This window comes from Phacochoerus africanus, chromosome 14, assembly GCF_016906955.1.
Source record: "Phacochoerus africanus isolate WHEZ1 chromosome 14, ROS_Pafr_v1, whole genome shotgun sequence".
In the NCBI taxonomy this organism is placed as follows: domain Eukaryota; kingdom Metazoa; phylum Chordata; class Mammalia; order Artiodactyla; family Suidae; genus Phacochoerus; species Phacochoerus africanus.
The window spans coordinates 18,103,682-18,115,774 of NC_062557.1; the positions used below are offsets into that span (position 1 = coordinate 18,103,682).

A 12,093-nucleotide genomic window follows, 5' to 3' on the forward strand; every position below is an offset into this window, starting at 1 on the left:
TTCAATCGCCAGCCTCGCTCAGTGGGTTAAGGATCCAGCATTGCCATGAGCTGTGGTGTAGGTTGCAGACGCAGCTCAGATCCTGCATGGCTGTGGCTGTGGCATAGGCTGGCAGCTACAGCTCTGATTAGAGCCCTGGCCTGGGAACCTCCACATGCCACAGGTGCAGCCCTAAAAACAAAAAAAGAAAGAAAAAAAAAAGACTCCGACTAATATCCATGAGGATGCAGGTTCAATCCCTGCCCTCACCTGCACCTCGAATTTGACCCCAAGCCTGGGATCTTCCATATGCCGCAAGTGCGGCATTAAAAAAAAAAAAAAAAAAAAAAAGCAAAGAAGAAGGAGGAGGAGGAGGAGAAGCAGCTTCTTGGCCCAGGGCCTGGGGGGCCTTCACTACTCAGTTGGGGTGAGGGGTGATGGCCTTCTGAAGGGGGGCTGGGGCCTCAAGAGGGCAGACCTCAGGTAGATGAGCTGGTGCCTGCTGCCCAGCTGGGCTCTGTGGCTGGGTTTCTGGGCACTCAGAACAGCTCACAAGCCCCTCCACCTTCCCCCCACAGCCACTCATCCTACCAGGCTGGCGCAGAGACCACCTGTCTGCCAGGTTCAGCTCCTCCAGCCAGGGCGGCGCAGGGAGAGACAGCCATGTGCTGCCCTCTCAGGCAGAGGGCAGAGGTGGGCACCTGGCAGGCTCTTAGAGCAGCTGGCTGGGCCCTGGTCTCTTCCGCAGGGCCTGGAAGAACAGAAAGCCCCTGGGGGCCACCACGAGGCACTGAAAGGCTGCTTTTGGGGAGGCTCTCCTGCCTCTGTCATCAGCGGGCTGCCTGGGTCCCACTCACTCTCATCCTTGCCCCCGTGTCGAGGGTGGTGAAATCTCAGGTTAGGTGGGACTTGTCACCTCCCCAGTCCAGGGGTCTAGACCAGGCACTGGTGGGGTGGGTCCTGGGTGCTGGCCTGCGGAGATGGTTTGGTCCCCAGCCTTCCTAGCATGCCTGTGTGCTGGGTGCTGGGGCAGCCCTGCCTCTCTCGCTGGCCCGGCCGTTCCCATCCGTGGGCAGCAGCACTCCTGTGCAACCAGCCCTAGAGAAAGCAGGGCCCTGCTGTGGAAGCCCCATTTCAGAACCAGCTTGGGACGGGGAAAGAGCCCGGGAACAGCCTCCGCCCGGCCCCATCCCCGCTGTGTGACTCAGGGAAGCCGCTTCACTTCTGTGAGCCTCCGCTTTCTCATCTATAAAATGGGCCTGTAATCCCCGTGTTCAGGTGGCCTACGAGGGTTGTGGTGAGGGCTCCGTGAGGGGCTCAGTGCCTGGGGAAGGACAGAGACCCGCAGACAGATGGCCCTGGGTCAGGGAGATGTGTGCGGTGAGGGAGGGAGGCAGGGCGCAGAGGGCTGGGGTTGCTGCCCGGGGAGATGGCCTCTGAGCTGAGGGTTTGTGGAGTTCTTTTCTTTAAAAGGTTTTCTTCTTTACAAAGGCAGTATTCAAATAGCATAAAGAGAGTCAAGCAGAAAGTTGGGACGGCCCTTCTCCGTCTTACCACGTCAGTACGTTAGAGCCCCCACACAGGAAAGTGGAGTCACCATGACACAAACGGCATCACATTAGCGAGCTGCGGTTTAGCAAAAGGACCAGAGAAGAAAGGGGAAGGGAGGGCCCGCTTTCTTGGCTCTGGGAACCCACAGCATAGGGGGGCAGGAGCCTGGCTCGCCAGCACCTCGGCCGGGGAGGGGGGGCCTCAGTGCTGCAGGGGGGGTGGGTTTGGGGGCCAGACCTCAGAGGTCCCCTGTGCCACAGCAGACACTGGGCTTGATTCTGCTGCAGTGGGGAACTATGGAGGGATTTTAAGCATGGGACTGTCGCGTTCCAATAGGAGTTTAGAAAAGACCAGTTTGCAGCAGTGGGGTGCAGGGGCTGGTGAAGTAACTCGCCTGGGAGGGGAGGCCCCTGGACTGAGCAGGGTGGAGTGGGGGAGCTGAGAGGACAGCAAGGAGCAGGTGTTGGATGGGGATCCCCTTGCTCTCAGAGGACCCAGCCTGGGGCTGCCCTGACAGAGGGGACTCTTCCCTGATTTCGGGCAGGCCCAGGGTTCAGGGCCTAGCTGGCCCCCTGGGCTTCCACGACTGTGGGCAGAGGGCAGACGACAGAGAGGACTCCCCATCCAAACCACCCCACCCTTCCTGCTGGCTCTGGAACAGCCTGTGCGCACCCCCCCACCACCCCCGTGTTTTCCTGGTGATAAACTGCAGCTTCCTGTTCCCGGAGAGCTGGAAGTTTACTGGGGAGAGCAGCTCGTTGAGCAGAGCAGCCTGTCAGCAGCACCATCACCCATGCTGCATAGCTCGCCCTGCCTGGCCACTTGGTGGGACTTGCCATCTCGGCCCTGGATTGGGCTCCCCCTGGACCACAGCTGAGGCCATGGGGTGGGGCCTAGCCAAGCACCCACTCCAGATGCTGTGAGCATCTGCTTTCTGCTCCAAGATGTTGGGAGCATCCTGAGGCAGGTTCCCAAACTTCCTTAGACTGGGAAAATTCTGGCCCCAACCCCAGTTCCACACAGACACACAGCAAGGCCAGGCAGCTTTCTCTGCCGGGTTGGTGGGGGGTTTCCTTGGGTGTTTCCTCTCTATCTCTCAGGATGTAGCCCCTGGGATCACTGCCGTTGGTGAGCTGGAAACCGGAGCTGTGTGGCAGCTGAGCCCTTGTCCTCTGTCCCCCCTCCCCGCCCTCCCCCACCTCTGAAATGGGATCTGTCACACTCAGGACAAGTCTCAGCTCCTCTCCCTTGGCAGCGAAACCAGATGCTTGAGTGTCTGTCCCTCAGCCAGACCAGGGGCTACAGCAGGGCAGAGGCCATATTCTGCGCCTTTCGTCCCCAGCACTGTCCCTGGTATGTAATGGTGGCCATGATGACAACAGCTGACACCTGTAGGCATTCACTGGGTGGATAAGGACAAGGCTCTGGAGCCAGGCTCCTATGTTCAAACCCCAGCTCTGCCACTTACTAGCTGTGTGACCACAGGCAAGTTATTTAATCTCTCTGTGCCTCCATTGCTTCTTCTTAAAATGGGATTAGGAGTTCCCGTCGTGGCGCAGTGGTTAACGAATCCGACTAAGAACCATGAGGTTGCGGGTTCGATCTCTGCCCTTGCTCAGTGGGTTAACGATCTGGCGTTGCCGTGAGCTGTGGTGTAGGTTGCAGACGCGGCTCAGATCCCGAGTTGCTGTGGCTCTGGCGCAGGCCGGTGGCTACAGCTCCGATTCGACTCCCTAGCCTGGGAACCTCCATACGCTGAGGGAGCGGCCCAAGAAATGCCAAAAAGACAAAAAAAAAATGGGATTAGAATAGTGTCAACCTCACAGGATCATTGTGAGCATTCCGTGAGTTAATATAAAGTTGGAGTTCCCACTGTGGCATAGGTCACCGTTGTGGCTTGGATTTGATCCCTGGCCCAGGCACTTCCATAGGCTGTAGATACAGCTGAAAAAGAAAAAAGGCGGGGGAGGGGGGGGGCTCTTAGTCCAGTTCCTGGTAGCAAGTGTTAGCTGTCATCATCATCCTCATCATTTTTTTTCTTTTTTTCTTTTTGTTTTGTCCGCAGCATGTGGAGGTTCCCAGGCTGGGGATGGAACGCACTCCACAGTAGATCCTCAACCCACTGAGCTACCAGGGAACTCCTGTTATTTTCAATAGACTTTTTAAAAAATATCTTTGACATTTTTTTCGGCTTTATTGAATATATTTGACAAAATTGTAAGATATTTAAAGTGGGAGTTCCTGTTGTGGCTTAGCAGTTAACAAACCCAACTAGCGTCCATGAGGTTGTGGGTTCCATCCTTGGCCTCGCTCAGTGGGTTAAGGATCCAGCGTTGCCGTGAGCTGTGATATAGGTCGCAGATGTAGCTTGGATCCTGTGTTGCTGTGGCTGTGGTCTAGGCCAGCAGCTGTAGCTGCGATTGGACCCCTCACCTGGGAACCTCCATATCCCGTGGGTACAGCCCTAAAAAAAGACAAGGGGAAAAAAAAGGTATTTCAAGTGTATGTTGTGATGATTTGATATATGCTTAGGATTCCTCCCATCTGGTTAATTAACACATCCCTTGTCCTCACATGTTTTATTTGTGTGTGTCTATATATATATATTTGTGTGTGAGTGAACATTTCTACTCTTGGCGTATTTCAATTATACAATACAATGTTGTCAACTACAGGAAAAAATTATTCATTGTTTACTATGTACGAGGCATCGTGCCAAATACTTTACATGTGTTATTTCATCCTCAAAACAGCTCTGTCTCTCAGGTGAGGAAGCCTGAGGTTCAGAGGGATGAAGTAACTTGCCCAGGGTCCCAGCAGCTGGTCACCTGGTAGCCCAGGCCTGGAGCCCAGGCAGCTGACTGTCGTTTTTGCCACCACCCTGCCCAGACCAGCGGCGAATAAAAACAAACCCAGGTTGGCCCTTCTCAAACCTTCTAAAACCCTTCTAAGGAAACCTCTTGTGTTTTCTTCGAAGGCTCAACCACAGGAATTATCTGTTGGAGTCTCCTCACAAGTACAGCGTCGCTGACCTCCAGCAAGTGAGAATGTCACCCCTCCCTGCACCCCAACCTCTCTAGAGGGACATTATTCCTGGAGCAATCAGAAAGGGAGCTGATGGGGGGAGCGGGGAGGCCGCTTGCCCTTTACCTTTTCAGCAGCTTCAGCTTTTCAGCACCCCAGAGCGGGTGTCCTGCTGTCCACATGTCCTGGGACAGTGACTGAGCCCCCAGCTCCCTGGGACAAGCCAGCAGCCCAGTAAAGCCCAGGGTCACAGGGCTCGGGACATTCCTTTCCTCGAGGGAGGATACGGTGAACTCGGGTCAACCCCATTGTCCCCAGCGACCTCTGTGCACAAGGGCCGCGGGCCTGTATCCCTCGGCCTCATTTGGGGAGGTTTTCTTGCCCACGTGGAAAGCAGCTCCTCTCGGGAGGAGTTCTGCAGGCGGGGTGCCAGCAGTGGCAGCAGGCCACATTTTGCAGCCGGCCTTGGGGTCAGCCCAGCTGCCTGAAAGGCCTGGCGGCCTGGCTTGCCCTCCACAGATCGCGGAGGGGGTGTACGAAGGATTCCTCAAGGCCCTGATCGAATTCGCCTCCCAGCATGTCTACCACTGCGACCTGTGCACCCAGCGCGGCTTCATCTGCCAGATCTGCCGCCACCAGGACATCATCTTCCCCTTTGAGTTTGACACCACAGTCAGGTACACATCTGCCCGGCCAGCCACCCTGCCCCGCCCGCACCGCCTGGTGTCCCAGGGGGGCGGGCCCCACACCGCTGGGGGGGGGCCCAAGGCGAGCCCTCAAAGGACTCCCCTCCTCCACTGCCAGCCATCTTCCTAGAGGCAAGGAGGCCGCTGCCTCTTTGCGGGGGTGGTGGCGGGGGCCTCGGGCTTGTCATCTGTGGGCAAGTGGAGGAGGGACTGAAGGAGTTCCCGCCCTGGAGCGTTGGCACAAGGCCAGGCACGAAGTGGGCACCTGGCCACTGCCTCTGCCCTGCCTCTGCCCTGTAACGATTGTCTTCTGGTCCCCAGTTATCACTCATCAGAAGCTTCTAAATAGAGAAATTCACCCACCAAACCCCATTCCACCCCGTGTGGGAGTGGAAAACCCAACTAGTAGGAGCACTGATTCATTTTCACTAGTTGACCCCTGACCCGGATTCGACCCCGGAGCAGACCTAGGGCTGAGTGTTTTACACGGAGTGTTTCAAACAGAGTGTTTGAAACGTAGGCAAGAAATCATTTGGTGGGACTCAAGCCCTCTTTCTAAGACGGCAAACAGCATGGAGAGTTAGTGTCAGCAGGCATTGCGGGGCTCAGGGTAAGCACGGTTGCCAGAATGCTTGACTCTGGAACAGAGAGGCAGTGCCGCGAGTTGCCCAACCGCGGGGGTGTCACCCACCAGCCCCAGGCCAGGGAGGCCTCCGGCCCACTGGCACCAGGAGCACTTGCTGCTTTCTCGCAGGTGCGGCGAATGCAAGACCGTCTTCCACCAGAGCTGCCAGGCCGTGGTGAAGAAGGGCTGCCCCCGCTGTGCCCGCCGGCGCAAGTACCAGCAGCAGAGTACTTAACCCATCTCCTGTCCCCACCCATCCCCGCTGGGCTGGCCATTACCTGGGCCACACTCTCAAGGTGTCATGATGTCTCCCTTGTCAGGATGACTCTCATGTGACCACGTGCTCTGGGATGTGACCGTGAGAGGGAGCCTCAAGAGCCCTTGTTGGCCACCCTCCACCCCCGCACCCCCCCATCTGCTCCAGGAGGTGGGGGTACCAGCAGGTGCCCCATCCATTCGAGGATGCAGTGGGGAGGGGGGCTCCGAGCTCAGTGGCCCAGCTCCCCTCACCGACACCACATCTCCATTAGGGCTGTGCAAACACTGTGCAAACAAGACTTGGGGAGCTTTTTCACTTCCACATTCCTGATTCAAAGGTCTAGTTTTTTAACGTGGGTTTTTTTCCCTTCATGTTTCAACAGAAAATATTTTTTTATTCTTGCCCCCCCCCACAAGTCACCCACAAAATCCAGGCACCTTCACCCTGAGCAGAGGTGCAGGAACCACTCCACTCAGGCCTGGCCTGCCGGCGGGTGGTGACCAAGCAGACAGGCCACCCAGAGCAGAGCTTGTCAGCTGGCTGGTGCCTTCCTTTGCCCTCACCAGGCGCTTGCTGCCGACAGCTCCCGTGCAATGTGCCAAACCGCCGTGGGGCCAGGCGGGGCTCAGTCCTGACGGCCCCCTTCTTCCTCTCCCTCCCCGCCCTGCTCCCCGCCCCCTCCTCACCCAAAGAATCCATCACTTTCTCCGTGTCCGAGCCCCTGGCCCTCCTGGGGTCTTGGTTCCGCAGGAGGAGGGGAACGACTCAGAACCAGCATTATCAGCACTTTGAGCCGTTCTTGGTCCAGGGAAGGGTCGTGGTCCAACCCGCCCCGTCCCCTGCCCTCCTCACTCCTGCCGCCGACAAAGCAGCTGGACAGGCCGGTGCTGCTACAGACGCGCTTCACTTCGGGAACACAGCCCCGCCTGACTGACCCCAGCCGGGACAGGGTGGGCCGGGCCCGCACTGTGCCACAGTGACCCCATCCTTCCACGAAGAGTGTCAGCCCTGCTGCTGAGAGTGCCGGGACACGCGGGAGAAGCCACCCTTGTGGAAGGAAGCTCAGCCTCAGTTTATGAAGCCATGAGGTCACCAAACTTTGCTGGACTGGCCCTGGAGGGGCGCTGCCAAGAGACTGGAAATTTTCTTAGGAGCACGATTGCCTTTTGAAGGGGTCTTCAGGTGGGGTGAGAGCCTGGAACTGTTTTTAAAGTGATATTTAGACCCTTGCGGGGGTGGGGGAGGGGGTGGGCTCTGGGTGGGATTTCTCTGTTGCCTTCCCCACCCCTCCTGGGCCCAGCAGGCCTGCCTCAGCCCTGGGTCCTCCTTTCTGCACCCAGCTTGGAATGGGGGCCTCAGGTGGAGATCCAAGTTCACTGTCAAGAGATGAACCTACTCCCACCTCTCCCTTGGGGTGATTTGGCTGCTGAGTCACCTGCCCAGCCCTGTGGAGCCGGATGAATTGTGCAATAGAATAGAGGAGGCGGTAGGCAGGTGGGGGAGGGGGCTGCCCCACAGCTGCTCTGTCCCCATCTCGGGAGATGGTGCACCCCTGTGCCCAGCACCCCACCGCCTCCTCAATAGGAAGGTCGATCCTTATTCCCTCATCCCCAGCCTCCCCCCACCCAGAGCCAGCATTAACACTGCATCGTAAACACAGCCTGATCAGAGCCATAACTGGCCCAGATCCCTGAGTGGGCCTGAGGTGCGCAGTGCCCCCTGAGCCTGGTTCCTCGGGCCTGTGAATATATTCTGTATTCCAGAAGGTGCCTAGGAGGCAGCAGGAGGGAGGCCCTCGAGGAGCTCACTCTGGTCCAGAGGGGCCTGACGCACCCCACGTCCCGCCCTCCCAGAGATAAGTAGCATCAGACCCTGCCCCAAACCAAGAAGCTGCTGATGCTTTCAGGTGACTTGACTTGTCCCTTCACCTCCAATGGAAAGCTGATGTGAACCTTGGTAGTGCCCACACTATTTTTAAAATTTCATTTTATGCAATAAACTGTTTCTAGAGAGGGGCCCCGGCCCTGAGAAGTGCTTTGCAATGTACCGAAGGAACTGCTGCCGTGTGGGGGTTTTGTTTTTTGTTTTTTGTTTTTTTTGGAATGATTTTTGCAGTAAAGACTTGATCTTTCTAATCTGTGGTTTCTGAATCTTAATGCGGCTGCTGATTGGGCAAACCACAGGCCCTCCGTGTTTTATCATCTGAGAGCCGCTCCCTCGCTCTCCTCGTCAGTGCTCCATCAACCCCGGGGGGGCGGGGGGAGATCTGGAGGAGGGCAGTTAGTGGGAAACATTTGCAAGCAAGCAGCTTGTGTGCCAGGAGTGGGCACGAAGAAGGAAGGTCATTCTTCAGTGTGTAGCCCACCCTTGCCTCTCCTCAGAGTCACCCACCACCCCCTGTGGGGTAGGATTTCAGGGCTTTGGGGGAGGTTTACTCACATACACGCATATAACTGAAGCCAGTGCCTGGAATCCCACCAAGATGGCTTCTTTGCTGTGGCTTAAATGTCAAAGCACCGACCCCTGAAGCAGCAACGTGTGAAACCCACAGGACTCTATTTCCTAGGAGGTTATCCAAGGTGAGAGAAGGGACTCAGGAAGCAAAGGCTTACAAGCAGGGCCCAATTCAGGGCTCACAGTTTTAGGGCTCAAAATGGCCTTTCCTTGGCTGCTGACCTGCCTATTGAGTTCCAGGAGAAGGGGGGGGGGGGGCGGGCTGCAGGGGGAAGCCCACCACTGCCTATTGTCAAGACAGAAGGAAACAGATGAATTCCCAGGGAAACCGGACTGTAGGAAAATGGGAATGAAAGACATCCAGGTCTGCAGTTTCCTGTTCTCGAAGCCTTTCAGCCTAGGAGGGAGCTCCCTCTGTCCATCCCATGAGCCCCAGGTGGTGGTGGGCTCTGACAAGACAACAGGAACCTGTGTGAGGGCCACGGGCACACGACCTGTGCACTGCCCTGCCTTTGGACTCAGCCCTCCATCCTTAGCAAGATGCTTCTGAGCACTTGATTCTCCCTCCCCCTCTCCCGCCTAAAGGAGGATGGGGGTTTGGAGACCTCAGTCCAACCCCAAAGAGGAGGACAGCTCATTTCATAATACAATTGGTGATAACAATGACCAATACAATATGTGAGGGGTGTGTGGGGTTTTTCTGGGGGTGTGTGTGTGGGGGTGTGTGTGTGTGTGTGTTGGCTGCCCCTCGGCATATGGAGATCCCCTGCCAGGGGTCAGATCCCAGCCGAGGTTGCAACCTACGCCTGTGGCAACGCCAGATCCTTTGAACCACTACCCCCCCCCCCCCCGCCCCCGTGCTGGGCCAATAATTGAATCTGCCTCCCAGGACTCCAGAGATGCCTCGGATCCCTTTGTGCCACAGCAGGCACTCCTAATGTGTGTTCTTAGGTGATGATAACAATATATTGTGCTTAATGCATCTCATTTAATCTCAACAATCCTATGACGTCTCACTGTTCCCAGTTTATAGGAAAGAAAACTGAGATGCAGAGATAAGGTGTGGATCTTGAGCACAGCCCCAGGAAGCTGTCCTGAACTTACGCTAAGGACAGATTGGGGGGGGGGCCTTCCTCCCCTACAAAAACCAAGGCCAGGCATGGTGGGAAGGGGGATGGAATAGAGCACTGGGAAGGAAATCTGGCAAAAAGTTGGTGAGGAGGCTTCCTTGCCTCTTGTCCCACCATCCTGGCCCTGCTGCCTCCACCTGCAGGAGATCCTGGCCCAGGTGTGGCCCAGGATCCCGGGAGGCGCAGGGGAAGGGGGTGGCGTCTCTGCTCCTGGGGCGCTGGCCCGTCCCAGAGGGGACAGGAAGCCAGGACACCGGGGATTGTCTCTCACAGCCGCAGCCCCAGCCGGGGAGGAAGTTCTGCCGGGTGCTCTCGGCTGGTGCCTCCCTCGCTATATTGTTGAACAGGAAACAGGGCAGCGCGGGAGCTGGGCGGTGGAGGAGGGAGCGCCGGACGCCGAGCCCCGTGCGCCCGCCGGGACAAGTGGAGGCGAGGCCAGCGAGCGGACACCCCGAGGTGCCAGGGCCGGGCCGGACTGGGCGGGGTGTTGAGCTGGGGTGGGATGGGGAGACCACAGGTGGCGGCGGGTCCTCACCCGGGAGCACCGCGCGCCAGCCACTTCGCACCGCGCTGGAGAGGAAGCTGCGCGGGCCCGAGAGGAGGGCCGCGCGCGAAGGAGCCTCCTCTCCCTCTGGGAGGAGATGGGAGGCGAAGGGCCCCCTGTCCCGGGGTATGAGAGACCCAGCCCCAGGCCCCCAGCGCCGACCCAAGCGTTGGCGCCGCCGTGGCTCTCGTCCGTCTCCTGGGCAGTGGACATAGGGCACCTCCTGGCGACGGGTCCGTCCTCGCGCTCCAGGGGTCCTCCAGTCTCCCCCCAGCCCTTTCCTTCTCTTCGCTTCCCCAGAGCCGGGGAAGGAGCCAAGGGTCGGGTCCCCTCCCCACCTTGCCTGTGACCCTGCGCTCCGGCTCCCTGCCGTGGGAAGGGAACGTCCCTGCCATGGGAACCCCGCTCCAAGTTTTTCCAGGCCCAGCCGAGCTGTTTCGGAAAGGGCCTGGGGAGGACGGAAACGGGCCCGGAACGGGTAATGCCTCCAATCCGGACGGTTCAGAATGCAAATGGCCTGGCTCGGACTGGGAACGTCCTGGCGAGACTGCAAGCCCTGGTCGACCAGTCCCTGAGCGTTGCGCCCATGGGAAGCAGAGGCTCCCGGGCAACGACTCCCGCGCGTGGGGGTGGGGCGGGCAGGGGCGGGACGCTACCCTTCCTTGGCTCGGCTCGCGACCCGCCGGCGACCCTTCGGTCGCAGCCCTCCCTGCCCCTACCCCTCCCTCAGGCCTTCTGCTCCCGGCCGCGCCCCCAGTATCCCCACCGGCACCAGCAAACTCCGTCTGGCTTCTCGCCCCTCCCTAACACAGACGCCTTGGGAGACGGAGGCAGCCCTCCCGAGTACCCCTCTCCCTCTTTGCTCCCCTTGCCAGCTCCGGCTCCCTGAGGTCTCTCCAGCCGAACTCTTGGACGCCCCGCCCAAGGAGATGGCGGGGACCTAACCTGCATCCATCCGCCGGCTCCGCCCTGCCAGCCCATGGGCTCAGTGAGGCCCGCCCTGCCCACGTGAGTGAGCGGCGGGGGTCCGGGGGAAGGTGGTGAGAAAAGGTGTCCTCTCTTGGGATTGTTGGCTTAGCTCCGGTCAGCTCACCGACGCCCACCCCCCTCCAGGGCTCCGTGTGCTCAGTCACTCCGTTTATACCCCTTACCCATCAAGGAAAGCTTGAGAAACAGAAGGAGCGCTTTGCGCCCCGCCGGCCGACCGTGTACCTTGGGTCCCTCAGATTCTGCAAGAGGCTGAGCTCCCAGCTGCCAGTCACAGGCCATCTTTGTGGGGCAGTAGGTGTTGTCGATGTAAAGGCTTGAAGGGACCAGCCACAAAGCAGATTTACAATTAGACTCTGACCCCCTCCCCCAACACACCAGGGGCCAAGCGGGTTGTGGTGGTCACTCCAGGAGAACCTGAGGGGCCCCTGGGTACATCGCAGGGGTAGTCACTGTCATAAGTGCATGGTCTAGGGGCCACTCTCATGGGGCAATGTAGAGGCCACAGGCCAGGCAAGGCCTCGAGGGGCCGAGCCTCTCTCGGGAGGGGGAGGTGGGAGCCGGAGAACAAGGGGCGGTGCTGGCCGATACGGGCGGGCCGGGCTGCAGGTTCACGTCTGCGGTGAAGCCGCTGGGGAAGGAAAGAGAAAACCGAGAGAACCGGTTCCCCAGGCCCTGGCAGTCATGGCCACTTACGCCAGAGCCCTTGGACTAAGCGGGCCAGCGACACTCCCAGGGCAGAGCGAACCCTGTCCGGGCAGGCCTGGGGCTCAGATGCCTGGAGCCGGGTGGGGAGAGGAGGTGCCGAGGACGCGATTCCCTGAGGGTTGAATGCATCGGGGCGGGAGGACGGG

The 12,093-nt window shown here is 58.8% G+C and overlaps 2 protein-coding genes across 5 annotated transcripts in view; both read left to right on the forward strand.

Annotated features, from left to right (window-relative positions):
- Positions 1-8,259, forward strand: part of PLEKHM1 (pleckstrin homology and RUN domain containing M1) — a 50,804-nt gene extending 42,545 nt beyond the window's left edge. For both annotated transcript variants that reach the window (XM_047756743.1, XM_047756744.1), the window contains 3 exons: positions 4,508-4,571; positions 5,074-5,231; positions 5,995-8,259. In XM_047756743.1, coding sequence (XP_047612699.1) covers positions 4,508-4,571; positions 5,074-5,231; positions 5,995-6,100 — 328 coding nt within the window. In that variant the 3' untranslated portion in view covers positions 6,101-8,259. The remainder of the gene's footprint in view (positions 1-4,507; positions 4,572-5,073; positions 5,232-5,994) is intronic.
- A 1,698-nt stretch (positions 8,260-9,957) lies between these two features.
- Positions 9,958-12,093, forward strand: part of ARHGAP27 (Rho GTPase activating protein 27) — a 33,100-nt gene continuing 30,964 nt past the window's right edge. For 2 of the 3 annotated variants that reach the window (XR_007131697.1, XM_047757186.1), the window contains exons 1-2: positions 9,959-10,164; positions 11,128-11,260. The gene's annotated coding sequence lies outside the window, so the exon portion shown is untranslated. Of the gene's footprint in view, positions 10,165-11,127; positions 11,261-12,093 lie in introns of all 3 variants that reach the window. The other variant, XM_047757187.1, reaches the window with a different exon arrangement.